Raw genomic sequence first — 20,050 nt, 5'->3', positions numbered from 1 at the left:
GGATTTGAATTTAGGTCCTCCTGAATCCAGGGCCAGTGCTTTATCCACTGCACCACCTAGCTGCCCCCAAGTGAAATTGATTGTTCATGGGCAGACTCCCAGGATCAATATTGGTCCATGGGAGATCATAGTCCTTGCTCCAGTGGTACCTGCACTGTTGTCCCTCCTCCCTAAGCTTCTTGAAGAAGCTTCAAGGTTCAGGTCATGTACTACTTGTTCCTTTCCTGATTCTCCCAACTCTTAGTCCCACTCTTCATAATTACTTTGTATTTATTTTTCAAATATTTTGTATTTACTTATCTATGCATGTTGTATCTACCCTTCCCCCCCTTCCCAGTAAAAGGTAAGTTTCTTGAAGACAGGGACTATTTTGTTTGTTTTTCTTTTTCTCTTTGTCATAGATCCAGGCACAGCTAAGGCCTCTTAGCTTCCTCACTTCCCTGGATAGAAGAGAAATGTGCTCTAAGTAAGCACAGAGGAACACGTGCCTGGTTCTTCTTCATTCCTTCCCTCCCTCCAGCCTCTTGCAGTCTCTTAGTTTGGCTGAGGAAGGGTGTGGCTACCTCAGTGCCAAGTGATTGGTGATCAGAGGGAAGGTACCTTCTTGTTCTCTAAGCCATCTCCCTTGCTTTGCTTCATCAAAAGCATATACCTGGGGCAACTAGGTGGCACAGTGGATAGAGCACTGGTCCTGGATTCAGGAGGACCTGAGTTCAAATCTGGCCTCAGACACTTAACACTTACTAGCTGTGTGACCCTGGGCAAGTCACAACCCCAATTGCCTCACCAAAAACAAACAAACAAAAAAAAGCATATACCTGAATACTGAATCATAGAGCGAGCTAAGAACAAGCAGCCTGAGCAGCAGTTTTTAATGTCCTTGACTGCCAGCAATCAATAGAAAATGATGCAGACGTAATATCAGCAGGCAGCCAGTGGAGAAGAAGGAACGGCTGCAGGATAACCATGGACTGGATTGGAAGACACCAGGTTATCCATTCCCCCTTAGAAAGAAGACATTCTTTAAGAATACTGATAACAAAAAGTCTTTGCCATCACCTTGTAACTCCAAATTGTAGAAAAGACCTGCACCTTTGGAGGTGCAGTGCAAAAAGAATACGAGACCTGCTCTTTATTTCATGCAAAGGCACTGTTAGTTACATTAAGGTAATTAATGTTCATTGTACACAGGTCAGGGAATTATTAACCCCACCTATCTATTTTTGCACTCTGAAATGACAAGTGCTTGGGTGAGATTTTTATTCTCTTTTTACATCCAATTCATTTTAAAGTGAGATTGGGTTTATAGGGTATTTATCTTAAGGTGTGTATAATTGCTTCCCCCCCCCTTTAATATCTTAGGCTTTATGAATTGGTGAGCCAAATCTTTCAACACAATGCATTCATGCTGTAACTATAATAAAGCAGCAAAAATGGTTCATATCTTCTTTGGAAAGCCTACTTAGGGAGGATCCCCAATATCCTGCTTTTTAACCTAGATTCCAGGAAGCCTTTCTTGGGGTTTCTAAAGAAAATGTAGCTGTTCAATGATATGTTTAATCCGGGTCTGTCCTGTGCATTTTGGTGTTCAACTCAGCTTCACATTAGGGTTTATTTTCCCACTGGGGAGTCTATTTTCTTTTTCCTCCCCATAATTAATAACTTGGGTTATTCTTCTTAGTACCTTGCTTATAGTGTCCATTGTTTTATCACATTACTAGATAGGGTCTGGCCCGTGCCCTGTAACTGATTCTTTTTGTTCTCCTTGTTTGTCAGGTATATATCACCTGCTCTTTGTGTATGTGTATGTGTGTGTTTAAGGTGTCTATGTATGTGGATATGTATGTGTGTGTATGTACATATGGATGTGTGTTTAAACCAATTTCATCACCTTAGAGAGCTCCCTATGGTATAGTATTGTCCAATACCAAAGCAAATTAGGTAGGTAGATCTTATAAAGTGCATTAAAGGGCTTTACAAATCCCTTGATGTATGTTATCAAATTTTATTTTCAATAAGAGTTATTATCATCCTCATTTCAAAGATGAGGAATATGAGGCTGAAAGAAGGTCAGGGACTTGCCCAGGGTCACACGGGGAATAAGTATTTGAGACCGGATTCAGACTTGTCTTCCTGACTTCAAATATAAGGCTGTACCCACCAGCAGCCTATAACTCTCTCTGCAACTGATGGTCTTAGAGAGTTGCCTGAGGCTCTGAGAACTTAAATGATTTGACCTTCACACCACCAGCGTGTCAGAGGTGGGACTTCCAGATTTTAAAGTCAGATCTTTCTTTACCCATTCACTATACTAGGTTGCTTTTCAGCATTGCATTGCTGACTCCTGATCAGCCTGGGATCTGTGGTGATCTCCCAGTGTTTTATAACTATAGTATCATGCTGAAAGGGATTTTCATTTCAATCTAGTCCAGATTCCTTATTTAAAAGATGAGGAAACTCCAAATGGTTAAATGATCTTCTCAAAGTCATACAGGTAATATGCAATAAAGGCTGAATTTAAATCCAGTGCTCTTTCCCTGGTACCTTAATGCCTCTCCTTCCTCTGGCATACATAGCCCCTCCCTATTAGTTACTTTGGAAGTTCTAGGCATTTTTAGGAGGTTGCAGCACGATTGTTTTCAATCTATTTCCAATGTTTTGGAATTTCCAGGCTGATATTTTCTTTGATTATGGAACACGGATTTTATGGCAGTGTCGACTAGGGTATTTTGGGCAAACATATATTTTAGGCTCGGATCTACATTCCCCTTTCAGAATCATCCACATTAGCTTAGGACCATAGATCTGGAACTGAAGGGGATCTCAAAGATAGTCTAATCTTACCCACTTAATTTTTTTAATCATAAAAGTATTTTATTATTGTCCTGTTACATGTAAAGATAGTTTTCAACATTTGTTTCCATAAGATTTTTAGTTCCAAATTTTTCTCTCACCCTCCCTTCCCTCCCCCCTCCCCAAGACAGAAAGCAATCTGATTTAGGTTATATATGTACAATCACATTAAACATATTTCTGCATTAGTCATTGTGAAAGAAGAATCAGAACACAAGGGGAAAACCGCAAAAAAGAAAAAAAAACAGCCAGAAGTTAGAAACAGTACTAACCCCCTTATTTTGCAGAGGAAGAAACCAAGGCCCATGGAAGGGGATCAATTGTTTTGACGACAGAGCTAGTGCTCTTTTCTCTTTCCATGTTGCCCTTTCTCATAAAGAGGCAATGTTTGCCTCTGTGCCACTACATACCTTCTGTAGCACCAATTGAGGAATCAGAATAAGCTGACTCTAGCAACCAGGAACTTAACATGCTTCTAAGATGCACACAGCTATATATCCATATAGCTGGCTTCATAATCCTTCACGTATTGCGGATTCACTGTCATTTGTAGAGGAAATGTTTGGGTAACTCAGTTTACCAAGGTGTAACTTAGTAAACCCTACAGTTCTTCTTTCTTGGAATAGGTAGGTATTCTATGGTATTGGAATGCTCAGGGGAACATCAAGGTGCTACTATTCCTATTGTGAAAAAATATTTGTGGAGGGCATCCACTGTGTTAGGTATCATGACAATCACTGTGGGGGAAGGGTGATACAGAAATATTTCAGACATGCCCTTGTCCTCCAGAGACTTCCAGTTTTAAAGATAGCTCTATAGACAATTAGAAAACCAGGTGAGAGGAATAAAGATGGGCAATGTTAAGTGCTACATAAATGGTACTGATAACTGCCACAGGAATTCAGAGGAGTGAGAGGTTACTTCTAGATGAAGTAATTGGAAATGATTCCATGAAGAACATGGCACATGAAATCGACCTTGACTGCTGGATTTCAGTAGGTAGAGACTGGTCATTGACATTCCAGGTGAAGTATATGGCCTAGGCAAAGACATGTAGGTGAGAAAGCACAAAGTGCAATAGATAAGGTATGTGTCTGTGTGTGTGGGTGTTTGTTTTACTGAAACAAAGTTTAGAGAAGAAAGAAAGAAGATCCATTAATATAGCTGAAGTTGATCGAGGAGGCAGAAATGTCATAGTTGCTCAAAATGAGGTTAGACTACAAGGAATATGAATTTTTATTCAGCTCTTCTCTCTTTCTTCATGATCTTGGGCAACTCTCATTCTCTTTGGACGCCATTTTTTTTCTACTTGTAAAATGGGCATAGTGACCAAATTGTCTCCCAGAAACATTGCAAAAAAAAAAAAACAACACCCAGTGGGTACAGAAAACTACAAACATTCCTGGTTTGGTAATACCTGTTCAAATCCAGGTTGTGGTAAAAAGCTAAATAGATGTCAAATTTATAACTCTTCTCCAAGCCTTTAGAAACTAAAGAAAGTTTCTGGAATTGATTCCCCCCTCTTCTTATCTAGCTATTGTTCCATGAGATTTTATTAGGTCACAGAGCATTAATCTTTTTCAGTCAGTAAACATTTCCAGAAAGCCACATGCAAAGAACTCAGTTTGCTTCTTCGTGGAGCTGTGGTGACACCATGTTCTCCCTGCACTGCAGCTCCCACCAGCATAGCCAGATGGCACCATGCCAAGGAGCCTCTGAAGCTGGGAATGAGTTATCATTTCATTTAATTTTCTACTTGAAATCCCAAAGTGACAAATTTGATAAGATTTGCCTTTTTAGATAACAGCTGCATCTTTCTTCCCTTTTCTTCCCTGTCCTTTCTACTCAGCAGTTTTCCCTTCCTTCTAGATAAATTGCTGTTAATTTAAATGTGCTGTGGATCCATGTCATTTTATGGTTGATTGCTTCTGAGTAACAGGAGGAAAACGTGTGCAAGTCTGAATGTAAATAAATCTAATGGCTCAGGCACCAACAATACAGAAAGCACCATGCAGGACTGACCTTCAATTTAGGACACAGATCCCACCTGCCACCCTTTCCTTTGAGTATGATAAGAGCATGGTAACCTTCACTGGACCAGAGCAGGATTTGAAGTTTTGTTTGCCATTCTTCTTTTTCTCCCTATCTAATTGCACAAATATTTATCATAAAGCACCTACTATGTGCCAGAAACTAGGAATACAAAGACAATTTGAAAAAGTCTCTGCTTTCAAGGAGTTTATATTCTACTGAGAGGTTACAACATTCACATAGATAAGTAAATAAGTGGATAAAGCACCCGCACTGGATTCAGGAGGACCTGAATTCAAATATGGCCTCAAACACTTGACACTTACTAGCTGTGTGACCCTGGGCAATTCACTTAACCCTCATTGCCCCCCTCAAAAGATAAGTAAATACAAGAAAATAAGATGAAGGAAAGAGAAGGAATAATCAGGAGATACAGAAAGACTTCCTATCAGAGATGGCACCTGAGGGGATCCTTGAAGGAAGTTCATGCTTCTAAGAGGGTAGAGGTGAGAATAGAATGCATTCCAAACATGGGGGGCAATGTTTGCAAAGGAGAAGAGGTGAGAGATGCTATTTTGCAAATATGCAGCAAACAGGCCATTTTGGCAGGATTGGAGGTTGTGTGTAGGGTAGTAATGTGAAATTACTAAAGGCAAAGGTTGGCTGGAGCTACACTGTGAAGTAGCTCTCCTACTCCCTTTCTGCATGATCTGGGCAAGTCTCTTATTCTCCTCAGATGCTGTTTTCCCTCACTTGTAATATGGGTACAGTAATACCAAATTATCTCACAGAAACATTGCAAGGAAACATCCAATGGGTACAGAATAATTTGAATATCAAGTTAAGAAATGTATCTTTTATCCTAGAAGCAATGAGGACTTTTGAACAGGGGACTGACATGGTAATATTTGTGCTTTAGGAGAGTTATTTTGGCAAATATATGAAGGATGGTTTGGGGAGATAAGATTCTGGGAGCAAGGAAATCAGTTAGAAATCTGTTGCAGTAGTCTAGATGAGAGGGAATGAAGAGTCAGTCTAGGGTGGTGGTTGTGTGAGTATAAAGAGGCTGTGGAAGTAGGGTTAACAAGACTTGGTAATCTCTCGGATATGGGAAATGAAGGAGAGTGAAGAGTAGTGGATGATTCTAAGGTTATAAAAATGGGTGACAGGAAGGGTGTTGGTACCCTCAACAGAAATAGGGAGTTTGGAGGAGACATGTCATGGAGGAAATAGAATGGTTTCCAATTTGGTAGATGTTGAGTTTGAGAATCATACAGGACAAATAATTGGATCTTCCCAATAGGCAGCTAGGGATGCAACATTGGAGCTTGGGAAATAGATTAGAACTCCATTATATAGCTTTGGGAGTCATCTGCTGAATTCATATAAAGTGGCAAAATGACCAACAGCGAGAAAGGAGGGAGAGAGAGGGGGAGAGAGGGAGGGAGGAAGGAGAGAAGGAGGGAGGTAGGAGAGGGGGAAGAGAGAGGGAGGGAGAGGGAGAGGGAGAGGGAGAGGGAGAGGGAGAGGGAGAGGGAGAGGGAGAGGGAGAGGGAGAGGGAGAGGGAGAGGGAGAGGGAGAGGGAGAGGGAGAGGGAGAGGGAGAGGGAGAGGGAGAGGGAGAGGGAGAGGGAGAGGGAGAGGGAGAGGGAGAGAGACTCCAGAAACAGATTATTTCAATCTGTGGGAACTAGTGAAATGACCAAAAATGGGAACTTGGAGAGAGAAGAGGATCCAAAATAAAGCCTTGGAAGATACCCATGGTTATTGGACAGGACATAGGTGATCATCCATCAAAGGAGACTGAGAAGGATTTGTCAGGCAGGGAGGAGAACCAAGGGAGAGTAGTGTCATGAAAACCAGAGGAGGAAGTCAATATCCAAGAGCTTCAGAGGTCAAGAAGGTTGAGGCGTGAGAGAGGACCACCAGCTTTCATTGATCATTGGATCCTCTCTCCTCAAACTTTTCCACCAGCCTTGCTTGCCTGCTCTTCACTGTACCAAAGGTCAACTGGCATAGTGCTGGGGCAAAAAAGTTATAAAGGATGAAGGATCTGGCCCTGACATAAATCTTGCAGGATCCTGGAAATGCTGCAGATGTTTCTGAGTGTCAGATTGTCAAAATACCAGTATTTCAGGCTCAAGAGCTAGACAGCTAGTTTGGTTGTTAAGCCAACAAAGTGTTCAGCAATTTGTCATCCAAAAATTTATCAAAGGACTATGGTAATCGATTATTTTGTGTCATCTTATGATCTATTTCTTGGGCCTTACGTAATATTAGAAGTCAGCAGTTCAAGGGATGGAGCCGGGCAAGCTTGATTCCTTGATTCAAGCTTAGTAAAAAACTAATAGCAATATCTTTGATCCCTTAAAAACACTATTTAAGTCAAACTTGTTTCCATGTATACTGAGAGCCCTGTGGTGTATTAACAGTATGTCGGGTCGAAGGTTGAATCAGAATACAGATAGAGATCTCATTTCCTTGATGAAATAGGGGAAAAATATAAATGGTGTTGTATGAGTGTATATGGGGAAAAACCCCTAGAGATTTTAGTAGTGCCTTTGATTGTAGCAGTCTGATAGCTATTCCTCAGTAAAGAAGTTCAAGTTATGAATTTCCTCTCAGTACCATATCATTTGTTTATAATTATGGTGGACTCCAGTGGATTGGAATTTGGGTGTTATACAGAGCTCTGAACTTCATTTCTCTCTATGGAGATACACTATGGGGTTGGTTTAACAGAGAAAATGCTATAATAAGGACACAGTATCAGTTTAAGTGCAGGAAAACATAGCCTTGCCTTGAAGAGATGACAGTTAACTCATATTTGAAAATTGTCAGCAGTTTTTCATATAGCCTAATAGATTCATAAAAGAAGAGAAGCGGATTATGATGGAAATCAGATGGACCTAATTTGTGATACAAGCACTTAAACAACTTTGTAAACTTTAAAGTGATATAAAATGTTATAATCATTAATAGTGTAAACTTTGCATTCTACATTCTATCTAAATATCCACTTCTTCATATCATCCTCTTCTTCTTTTTTTTTTAAGTGAGGCGATTGGGGTTAAGTGACTTGCCCAGGGTCACACAGCTAGTAATTGTTAAGTGTCTGAGGCCGGATTTGAACTCAGGTCCTCCTGACTCCAGGGCCGGTACTCTATCCACTGTACCATCTAGCTGCCCCATATCATCCTCTTCTAAAGATCCACAGCCTTCAGAAAGCTAGCAGGATGAGTTTAGTCTCCTGCCCTTCAAAGTATCTTTTGCCTAATAACTCAAGATTGAATTGATAGATATTTGGATTGGAGCAATGTCTCCTATTTTCATGAGTCACTTCTTTCCTATTTTTTATTAGCAAGCTTTTCGTCCTTAGATTAATCTGATGGTTTCAATTGGAAGGAATTTTGAATCCACCCTGGTAAACCTCTAAGCATCTACCAGCTAAAGTATTTGCCTTTTTATTTGGTCTGCACATCTTATGTGCCATAGTACATATCCAGAGCTATTTGTTGCCTCAAGAATAAACATTTAAAAGAAGGAAAGGGGGCAGCTAGGTGGTACAGTGGATAAAGCACTGGCCCCGGATTCAGGAGGACCTGAGTTCAAATTTGACCTCAAACACTTGACACTTACTAGCTGTGTGACCCTGGGCAAGTCACTTAACCCTCATTGCCCTGCCCCCCCCCAAAAAAAAAGAAGGAAGGGGTGGGGAGAATTAGTCACTCCTACTGATTATTTCCTAAATTCATAGTGGTTTAGGGTGGGTAAACTCCTCATAAATAATGTTTGGCTTCTGCACTAAATCAGACAAATATGGACAAAACTGGATTACTTCTCTTCCCAACTAAACTGATGGGAGAGCAAAGAAACAGATTATAATAATGAAAATCCTCAGACTCCTTTTCCACTGTTATAAATGTAACAGGATATTAATTGGTAGAGATCATTATTTATAATTCCAGATCTGGGAGCAGAAGACAACAAAATTTGACAGATACAACACCAGATTAAGAAAGATGATTGAAAGTTAATTTTGGAAACATTGTCCAAATCTATACCTAAATGACTTAAGGCTTTCTACTTAGTCAAACTTATTTAGACTCATACATAGTCATATAAAATGCCATATAAACTATTATACCAATATATTTTATGGAAAATGTTTTTTTTATCTTTGTTTTTTATAAAATGTCTTCCTGCCTCCCCCTACTAGCTAAGTGCTAGAGGTACAAAGAAAGGCAGAAGACAGTCCCTCCTTTCAAGGAACTCATGGTTGTGACAATTAAAAATTCAGAGAGATGTAGTTTCCGGGTAATCTAATCATTTTATAAATAAGGTCAACAGGTTATTAACAAAAGAATGGTCATTGGCGCTAGTTCTCTCAGACCAAAGACAAAAATGGTGGTGGACTCACAGCTTATATACCCTTCCAAACAGTAAGTGGTCTATCAAATAGCAGCCAAATCTAATTGGTTGATGTAATTTGGAGGTAAGCTATATTAAAATGAAGGGCTATACTAGACCACCCCCAGACTTGGGCTATCAATTCAATTTTTTCTTCCTTCCTTCCTTCCTTCCTTCCTTCCTTCCTTCCTTCCTTCCTTCCTTCCTTCCTTCCTTCCTTCCTTCCTTCCTTCCTTCCTTTCTTTTGCATACCCTTTTTAATGGGTGGGCTGAGGGACCCCTACCTGGACAGAGAGGCCTTCCTATTTAGACAAAACATCTGTCTCCCCTCAAGCTCAAGTAGAACACAATGAGCTTCCTCACCCTAGATTCCTTTCAATTTAGGGGTGGGTCTGGCCAAGATGAAGAGATTCATTCAATCCTATTTTCATGGAGAAACTAGACTTCTAAAAGTCGGAGCTTTAAATGAATGAGGAAAACTCTGAATCTGCCCAAGATATTGTTTATTAATAATAATTTCTTACACAGTCTAATGGCAGAGACAACAAACAACTATGTACAAACAAGATATATACAGGATAAGTTGGAGAGAATCAACAGAGGGAAGGTCCTAGCATGAATGAGGCATTGGGAAAGGCTTCTTGTAGATGGTAGGATTTTCACTGGGACTTGAAAGATGTCTGAGAAGCCAGGAGACAGAGGTGAGGTGAGGGAGAATTCCAGGTATTGGAAGCAGCCGGAGATAATACCTGGAGTTGGAAGAGGGGTTGTGTTGTGAGAGGAAGATCAAGGAGACCAGTATCACTTCATTTTAGAGTATGTTATGATATAAAGCCTGGAAAAGTAGGAGGGGGCAGGTTATAAAGGGTTTTTAAAGCTAAACAGAAGATTTTAAATTTGATTTTGGACATGATAGGAATTTATTGATTTGGGAAGGGGGAGGGGTAACATGATCAGACCTGTGATTTAGGAAGAAAACCTTGACCAATGAATGGAGGATGGACCGTAGTGGGGAGAGACTGAGACAGAGAGAACAACCAGCAGACAACTACAATACTTCAGGCATGAGGTGATGAAGGCCTATGCCAGGGTGGTTGTATTATTAGAGAAGAGAAGGTGGCATATATAAGTGATGTTATACTGGAAAAAATGACAAGACTTGGCAACAGATTGGATACGGTAAAGTGAGAGAGAATGGAGAGTCCAGGATGACACCTAGGTTGCAAGTCTGGGTGACTTGGGTGGAGGGTGTTACTCTTGACAGTGATAGGAAAGTTTCAGAGATAGTTGGTAAAATTAGAAGAAGAAAAAAGATCATAGGTTTCAAGCTAAAAAGAACCTTAGAAAGCATGGAATTATAGACCTAGAACTGGAAGAGATCTAGAATGTCTACTCCAACTTCCCTTGTTTTCCACAAGAGGAAAATGATAGGTTAAGTGATTTGTCTAGAGTCACACAATTTATAATTAGTGAGGCCAGGACATGAACCCAAGTCTGCTGAGCTGCACCAAGATGTTAGAAAATGAAGAAAAAAGGACCCCAAAGGTAAAACAGAAGAAAGTTTGTTGGGAGAAGCCAATTTTATTTTAATTTCTGTATTCATTCCAGCATATCACATCCCTGAGAAAGATTCTGCCTTGTCTGAAGGTTGTTGTGGGCATTTTTTATTTATTTGGGTAATTTCAAGTCAAGTAAAATGAGATGTGCCATCATTGTATCCCACTGCACTCTGTGTAGAAGACTTCAACATCTTTGACCATCTTTTATTTCTCAACAAATCTAGGACAATTGAGAGCCATTCTTTTGAGTTCCAAACCAAACCGTTTAATAATGAGCCACACATTTTTCTCATGTATCATGATTTTTATTTTACATATTATTTCATGTTTTAAAATGTATTTTATGTTGTTTTCTGTTTTACCTGTTTATTTTGTTCCTTTTAAATTGACTGTACATGTGTGTTGATTTTTCTTCAATTTTTGTTTTAAAGCATGACTTATGTTTTATTTTGTGTTTCTTTTAGGTTTTGTTTTGTTTCATAAGATCCCACTGGATGGGTAACTGAAATAAAGAAACAGAGAGAGAAAGGGGCTGTTGTGCTTGTTGGTTGGAGCTGTACTCTGTGCTGGACTCTAGGGAATGGACACTGTTCTTGTCCTGGGAAATGCTATTTGTTTGGGACGTTTCTGATAGATGTGGTGGCATTTGAAGGACTCAAAAATACACACACATTCTGACCTGCTTTGGTAACAACCAGTGCAAAGGCATTCCCCAGGCAGCCAGGAAACTTAAGAAATCATGAGAAATAAACGATCCCACTTTGTTTTCACTCTAGGTTCAAACTCAATATTCAGATGACACTCCTTTCCCATTGTTCTTTCCTTCTGAAAGGTTTACTGTTGAATCACATTGGAAAGACATAGGGTTTTAGAGTTATAGTTTTCTTTTTTAAAGGGGAACTGCAAAATTTTGGGGGGGAAAAGTCCAAATGAAAGAATGACAGATAAATACAGTTAAAACAAATATTCTTCCACAAGTCCTGCTTCTCCCCAGAAGTCGTGACTTGAGGCTTTCACTGAACTTAAGCAGTCTTTTCAGGGATGCCAGTGGAGTACATCATTCATTTTGGCTTCCTCCTTTTGTCATTGAAATCAAAAAGTCATTTTCCATCCTTTGCAGTAAGGACCCCACGGTCATGGGGTGTGGACATTTTTCATAAACAGTTTACCTGCAGACATTTTGAAGAGTTTTGGTTTGTTTGTTTAAATCTAATTGGGAGCTGTCTAGGCCAAAGGGCAAAGCAAAGTTGTGGAACAGCTCACATAGATAGGAACCTTAGTGAAACATCCTTATGATGCAATTATAATGTTGCCTTTTTAATAATAATAACTGATATTTATATAGTGCTATAAGGTATGCAAAGCACTTTGAAAATATTGTATTATCCTCACAATGATTCCGGGAAGTGGGTAATATTATTATTCCATTTCATAGGTGAGGATACAGAGATTGAGACAGGTTAAGTGACTTGCCCAGGGTCACATGATGTCTAGGCTGGATTTGAACTCATGTCTTCCTAACTCCCAAGTCTAATGCTCTATGCACAGCACCACCTACCTGCTTTTTATTTGCTCTCTTGACTTCATCTGCTTTTAAAAAGGTTTGTGCACTGAGAAGGCAACATTGTCATGTGCTGTTATTTCCTTTTAAAAAGGTTAGCTTTTTCTTCTCTAGGAATAAGAAAAGTAGATAGGGCTAGATGCTGGGAGGAAAAAGATTGTTCTCTCTGAGAGCAGCTCCCAAGGAATGTGCTGGGCCCTGTCCTGCCCTGGCTTTCACAGCCACTAAAGCTTTGAGCTTTCTTGGGGATGCAAAAAGGTGAACAGACCTCCAGTAATATCTGCTTACTGTCTTCAGATGTCAATGGGGTGATGTCAGTAGGCCTTTTAGTTAGAGACTCCTGATTCCTCCCTTAGTTTTACGATGTCTCATTCATCTCCCTTTTCAATTATAGTTATCTTTTCATGTGTTCTTGCCCTGTCCAGGAAGTAACATGTGGCATCATTCAAACCTTACTTGTCGGAGTGAATGAGATGTCAGGGTTATGATATCTGATTTAAAAAGATATAAGCATTTCTAGCAGTTAAAGCCAAACCTATACCCTGCTGCTAAATGACAATCTCCCACGGTTTTTTGTTTGTTTTTAATGTTTGATCAAGCTTTGCAGTTCAACTTTAAGACATAGTAACAGGGTTTGAGGTTTTTTTTTTAAACTAGTCCAACATGTGGGGAAACATTGTTTTGAATCATGTGTAACCAAGCCATTAATCTTAATAAACCACAATCGATTTAGGCAGCACTTGATATAAAGAGAATATCCATGTTAAATATTTTATACTATAACTTTTACATTAGCCACTAAATATGTTATTGCTTGCTACAAACATTCCCAGGGACCTATGGATTACAGCATTTATTTGACTCTTCAGTGAATATACTTTAAATAGTGGCACTTTTTTTTTTTACAAAACCAAACAAGATGCTCTGTCTGTTTCTTTTTCTGTCTCTCTGAGAGTGTCTTTGTCCTCCTCCTCATTTTCCTCTTCTTCCCATTCTCCCCCTCTTCCTTCCTTTTCCCATCTCTCCATCTCTCTTCTCCTCTTTTCTTCTCTCTTCCCCTCTTCTCTCTTCTCCCCCTCCGAAATATTTTATTTCCAACAAGACCCTTAAACATAAAGGCAGCTAAACTTCATAGTGGGAGGTTCCCAATGCACTCTGCATTCTCGTTTTCCCACTTGCCGGTAAATGACAGCTCCTGTCACTACTTAGATTTTGATCTTTCCCAAAGGTGTTGATTTACAAAGAGTCTAGCTAATTGCAGAATTCCTGGCCCTTAAAAAATGAAATTCAAACTGCGAACCAGGCAGGGGCCATCAACATGGCAAAAGTTCTTAAATATCCAGCCTTTGGTACAAAAAGCTTTTATGTTATTCCACGGAGCCATAAAAAGACTATGAATTGTTTAACGACCATTTTACAAATTTCCCAGACCTGAAAGGAAAACAAATGAATATTTGTATTCTTGGACTAGAAGGACTGCCATGTAGATTTTGTTTTAAAATGGAAAGAAATGGACAGATAAGGCAATTTAATATATCAAAAAGCAACTGACATCTCCTAGGAAACAAGAACGGCAGGCTATTAGAAGTCTCCTCTGATTCATATAGTTACCATTTTTCTTGTCTTCCACATTTTATTCCTAAAGACCAGAATCTTTTATATATTCTGCATTTTCTCTGTTTTAGACCACTCAATTTCCATCTACCCCTTTTCCATCTACTTTCCCAAATAACAATTTTTGCAGGGGTACACAGGGAAGGGTAGGGAGGGGAGGTTTCATTCTCCTTCAGTAAAAAAAGATTAATAAAGTTTTCCCTTCCCTATTCCCCCACCAAATCAGTGCTAATAGTATTGACATAGAAAGATGGCCCCATGATTCCATTCCATTGATTTCTTCTCTGTTACATTCATCTTCCTTCTGTGCCATTGCCTTTGGATTTGTCGTTTTTGATCAGATCATGGGCTTAGGACTTAGAATCATCCCTAAATTTGCTAGCTGTTGGGGACATCCTTATGACTTCCAACTAGCAGATGACTCCAGGCTTCTTCCCTCCTGCCATTAATTCATCTTGCCCAGCATCCCTCCCCACTGTCCTTTAATTAGTCCCACTTCCATGTTGGCCAGAGGCATCCCAATAAATCCTTCTGTGCTCTCTTTCTGATAATCCCATCCTAGCCAACGCCCTGTCCATATGCCCTCTCTTCTTAGTCTTGATTTTTACCTGAGCTCATTCCATCTCACTTTTGCAGGTATTCCCAGGGTTTCAGTGGGTCTTTGGGAAAAGGGAAGTAGGCATATGGTCTTAAGACAGACTGTGGCTCAGCCCTAGTGCAACTTTTATCCCCTCTCAACATCCTGGCCTTTGCCTTAGAGAGCTTGACAGTTCCATCAACTTTAGCTATTACCATATGGATAGTGTCTGTCTATGGCTAAGTAAAAATAATTCTGTCTAAGGGAAGGCTAGGTTCTCCAGCAGTGTCTTGTATGGTATAAAGGGAATCCTGAGGCATAGAAAGATGGATCAAGGGGCTTCTGTTCTGGCCCATGGTACTGTGGGTGGCTTCATCTCAGGACTCCTAAGTTACCCTCCCAGAAATCAGTGGTGTGAAGATTGACTGAAGCTCCCTGAAACACAGATGCTTGGCTGAAATTCAGTGGGGTGAGGGGAAGGAAAATTGGATGTTGTCTCAAACCACCTGAGCTATACCAGTGAATGCTTGGAGGTCCCTGGAGGGGCTGAAGCCAGAAAACAACAACAACAACAACAACAAAGCAGTTTGTACAGTAAATACTGTTGAATAATAGAAGCCAGAAATTCCCAAATAGCATCCAGGCATGAAAGGGAAATTGGCAGGAAGGTAGTCAACCCTGTTCTCTTAGTTCACCTGATATCCCCTTCCTCATCTTCTTTTAGAAGCCTTGTGCACAACGAAATGAGAAAGATTCTCTTGTTCTTTGTATCTAGAATACACTGAAATGGAATCCTAGGAGTAAGAGAAAGGAATGAGTTTTATTTTTTTCCTTTAGTACTGTGCACAAATGGTCCTGGCTAAATAGTAATCATAATAATAGCTGGGATTTGTATCATAGTGCTTTGAGGTTTGCAAAGTGCTTTACAAATATCATCTTGTTTTATCATTACAACAACCCTGGGATGTGGGTGCAATTATCCACATTTTACAGATGAAGAAAATGAAACAGAGGTTAAGCAACTTGCCCAGGGTCACATAGTTAATATGATGTGTCTGAGACTGTATTTGAACTCACATCTTCCTTACCCCAGTACCATAGCTCTATCTTTTATGCCACCTAGCTGCCTCTTTCATAGTATATTTTCCTGTTTAAAAAAAATTTTTTTTCTAAGAGGCCAAACTATCTTCTTGGGGATCCTGTATTGGTATCCAGTAACTCCCTCACCCTCCTTTCTCATGCCTAACCTAAATCCTTCTTAATGTAGGTTATAAACCCATTTCCTCTTATTCCATTTTGAGTTAAGATGGAGAACAGCTGAGTAGTAGAAACTCAAGATACTGTCACTGATTTCTCTAAGAATATGTAACAGATGTGGTCATCCTTTTATGCCTTCTCTCCTCCGGTAGATTGCAGCCTGTAGCTCTTGTAGAGAGGGTTTATTCAAAGACATTCAGGGAAGAGGAGTCCTTTTCCTTAGCTGATTTGGACCACCATCAAGTCATGTGATGCTGTATCCCCCCCAGCTGAATAGTGTAGACTGAATTTCTACCACAGCAGGTAGAATTCTATCTTTGAACAGAGTGAATGTCACAGATGACAGTCTTCTGCTGATGCCTGCTATCCCATTTTCCTGACTTGGCAAGGGCAAAGGCAAATCCTAGCAATATGGTTTTGACATTGACATAATTTTGAATGAAAAGTTTAGTGGCTGTTACCATGCCAAGTTGGTATAATAAGGATTGACTGGTGAATTTCCAAAGTGTGCTTGTCCTATCTCAGGTATTCTCACCCCTTTGACTAGATTGGAAGTCTTTTAAACAGTTTCATTTAAGCTTCCTGAATCAGAAAACGCATCTTGTCTTCCCTACTCTGCACGCAGTAAGTAGGTACTTAATGTTTGTTGAATCAGAAGTAAGAAAAATGCATGATGTTTAAATTCTTCTTGATTCAAAGGACAAAATAACTCCTTCATCTCAAGTCAAACCATAAGCATATTATGCTAAATTTTAAAAAGAGAAGATTCCTGAAGAATATGAAGCCCTCTGTGTATACCATTTCATTTTCAAATCCATTTGCTGTAATCCATAGGCAACCTGTGAATCATCCCTATAACCACTCTTTTCCCCTTGATGTGCCAGGTTTTTTAAGCTGTTCTTTCACCTTTCCTGTAAATAATGGATGATCTTTTAAAAAAAATTTTAATGCTGTTTTAACAATGTGGGTGGACCATAAATGTATTTGTTGAATTTATTCATTTTTTAATAAGCCAATAAAGTTTTAAAATTCATTCCCATGTGTCTTTCACTGTAGATACTTGCTCCCTTTCTGCACCCTTTCCTGAATACCACCCTTTGTCACTCACAAATGTATGTCATCCACCATTGAGGTTCTTAAAAAGAAAAACGTCAGCTGTATCCCTGGTGGTCCCTAAGATTAACCCAGGAAAGGACACCTATTGTACATTTCAGATCAATACCACCAAAAACAAAGAAACTCTCAAATTCCCTTTAGGGAAGTGTGGGTAAACTATCCTTATGGCTTACTGGTACTTACAACAATAATGTTTTCATCCTGCTAAAAGGCAAATAGCTTTAAAAAAAAACATAGTTAAAGGAATTAAAAATATATCTATGGACTGTGGGAAAGTTGTTTGGCATTTTAAACTGACCATCACAAAACCCACAAAGAGGATATACTCAGTGACTTTTTTTCCCTTCATTCTAAATGTCTTTGTGGTAAAAGTGGGAAATGCTTCCTGACATTCTTTATGGCAGTGAAAGAAGGGAAATTAATGGACTCTGAAACAAAAAGTTCCATGGACCTGCTTGTGTGATGTATATACACCCACAGAAACTTTCCTTGTAGAACCCTTCACCCCTATTTTTACCACTATCTCTTACCTTAACACTGGTACTTTTTAGGCCAGAAAAATAAATTCTCGCCTGAATGTTCAGCTGTTTTTGGTAATAAAACACCAAATGTTTTGGGTTTTAGGGTGCCAGTTCCAATTCATTTGAGAAGTACATCATGGAAGCTTTCATTGAGTTCCTTATACAATTAAATTCACAGTTCAAAAAGCATTTATTAAGCACTTACTGTTACTGGGTGTATGGCATCATATTAAGTGCTGACAAAGACAAAACCAAACCAAACCAACATACCCAAAGTCCTTGCCTTCAAAAAGAAAGATAAGCAATTTACCAAATTAACCATAGGAATGATTTCTGTTTAGATACTTGGCATAGTGGCTTGTATGGGCTTGGTTTGCCAAAGAACCCTCAGAAGTTGCCCATTTGAGACCAGGCAACTACATGCATTGCTTTCCCAAGGGCACATTAGCCTGAATTCTAGTTCTATATGCTTCAATTCTATATTTGTGCAATCAGATTGCTAACTAATTTGCATCCAGTGATTAGCTTCCACATCTGGTATGTACATCCAATAATCATGTGTGTACAAATAATGGGATCTAATTTAAGGGACACTTCTGAAAGAGAATGACAGGATTCTGAATCTGGTCCAAACTCATTAACTTTGAAACCACCTATGGGCATTTGTTTGAAGTTCTCAAAGTTATTCTCTCAGATCTCTTATTTCCTTTGCTCTTATTCTCTGGAAAAGTCTAATATTGTGTTTCACGTTGTTTTTATAAAATGGGAAAATTATGCTTGATATTTGGCTCTCTTAAGAACATGAATGCAATTCTGTGAAAGATTATGTAAACTCTGGAAATATGATGAATTGAATTTTCTGAATGCTTTCTGTCCACTCTATTATATAGCCTCTCTAATTTGGATTGCTTTAGTGGGGAGTCTGGGCAATTTCATGGGTGAGGGAACTCCTGGTGTGAAAACTGCCTCCATAGATAAAGTTGCAACTTCTCTGTAACTGATAGTCATAGAGTTGGCTTGAACCATGAGGGGTTAACTGACTTACCCATATTTATACAGTCAGCATATGTTAGATGCAGGACTATAAACTCAAATCTCCCAAACTCCAAGGCCACCTATCCACCTATCTACCACTCATTCTGTCTCTCTAATCTGGAAAAAATTATCATTTCTCTTTATTTAGAAAGGAACTATTACAAAGCATACCTCAACATTATCTGCAAATAATCATTGTTGTTGTTTCAACAAATAGTGTAGCCAGAACTGTTGGTAAATTATTTAAAATTATGTAATCAAGAAGACAGTTTCCAAGTGCCCTCAAGATATTTAGAAGCACCCTAAATACCTATGAAAGGCCTTAGCTTACAAGACTGAGGTCTCCTACTGTATCTGAGGCCATCTCCAGTTGTCCTGATAATATATCTTGCCACTGGATCCAGATGGCTCTGGAGAATAGAGTAAGGCTGGTGACTTCGCACAGCCCTCCCTCACTTAAAGCCAATTCATTGTAAGTTATGACTGACATCTGTCATGGTCCTCTTCAATAACAAAGGACAAACAATAACATAAAAATTATTTTCTTTTTTTTTTTAAACAATAATTTTCAAAGGATTACAGCTCATTCTTATCTGTATACTGAAAATTGCCTTGGAGTAACTGTCTTTAAATGCAATAAAATTTCCTTCCTTTTTTTTTTTTTAAATGTAATTCTGTTGTTGTTCAGCCATTTTTCGATTGTGGCCAACTCTTTGCAACTTCAATTGGGGTTTTCTTGGCAGAAATACTGGAGTGGTTTGCCATTTCCTTTTCCAGCTCATTTCCTAGATGAGGAAACTGAGGCAGACAAGGTTAAGTAACTTGCTCCCAGTCACACCACTGCTAGTAAGTGTCTGAGGTCAGATGTGGCCTGGCACTGTATCCACTACACCACACAGATTTATCTCCAATTCAGACTGGCCTTTCAAGTGTCCACTTCTCCCTACCAAATTAATAAGGTTGGAGTTTTACTGAATTTCACTATTAGGAATTAAACAAATAATATTCAATGATTAGTTACTGAAGTTCAATTATTAAATATTTCATTATTTTTTACTGTCAAGGCTGACTGAAGGAAGACTTGTCAAGCTGACATATAGTAATGTGTTTATCTTTTTTTTTTTTTAAGGACAAGACTTATGATTTCCTTGGAAAAGGAAACTCCTTAATTAAAGCCAGTTGGCATCTTCCCAGGAACTTATTGTCTTAGAAATTTGCCTGAGGGTACTAAGTGCTTCAATGACTTGCCCAGGGTTATTCTCCCTAGAGGTACTTGAACCCAAGTCTTCCCGACTCTAAGACTTGCTCTTTATTTCACTATTGTATACAATCTCTCTTGTAGGAATTTTAGAAAGAGAAAAATTCTACATGGATGAATATAAACAATAAATAATATAGCATTTAATTTAATTTAAAAATTAAATCCCTGTGATGATAATAATTGACTGTGGTATTTTTTTTTTTTAGTGAGGCAATTGGGGTGAAGTGACTTGCCCAGGGTCACACAGCTAGTAAG

The 20,050-nt window shown here is 39.1% G+C and overlaps 1 protein-coding gene across 4 annotated transcripts in view; it reads left to right on the top strand.

The window, feature by feature from the left end:
- NTRK2 (neurotrophic receptor tyrosine kinase 2) overlaps positions 1 to 20,050 on the top strand; it is a 435,747-nt gene that overhangs the window by 170,646 nt on the left and 245,051 nt on the right. Inside the window, exon 12 of one of the 4 annotated variants that reach the window (XM_043987833.1) lies at positions 11,318 to 16,895. The exons of the other annotated variants lie outside the window; for them this stretch is intronic. Within the exon in view, the coding sequence (XP_043843768.1) occupies positions 11,318 to 11,355 (38 nt within the window). The 3' untranslated portion in view covers positions 11,356 to 16,895. Of the gene's footprint in view, positions 1 to 11,317; positions 16,896 to 20,050 lie in introns of those variants that run through there. 4 annotated transcript variants of the gene reach the window in all.

The sequence above is a fragment of the Dromiciops gliroides genome, chromosome 1 (genome assembly GCF_019393635.1).
Source record: "Dromiciops gliroides isolate mDroGli1 chromosome 1, mDroGli1.pri, whole genome shotgun sequence".
Lineage (NCBI taxonomy): Eukaryota > Metazoa > Chordata > Mammalia > Microbiotheria > Microbiotheriidae > Dromiciops > Dromiciops gliroides.
Note: the sequence above shows the minus strand (reverse complement) of the source record. Positions and strands in the feature narration are given on the sequence as shown.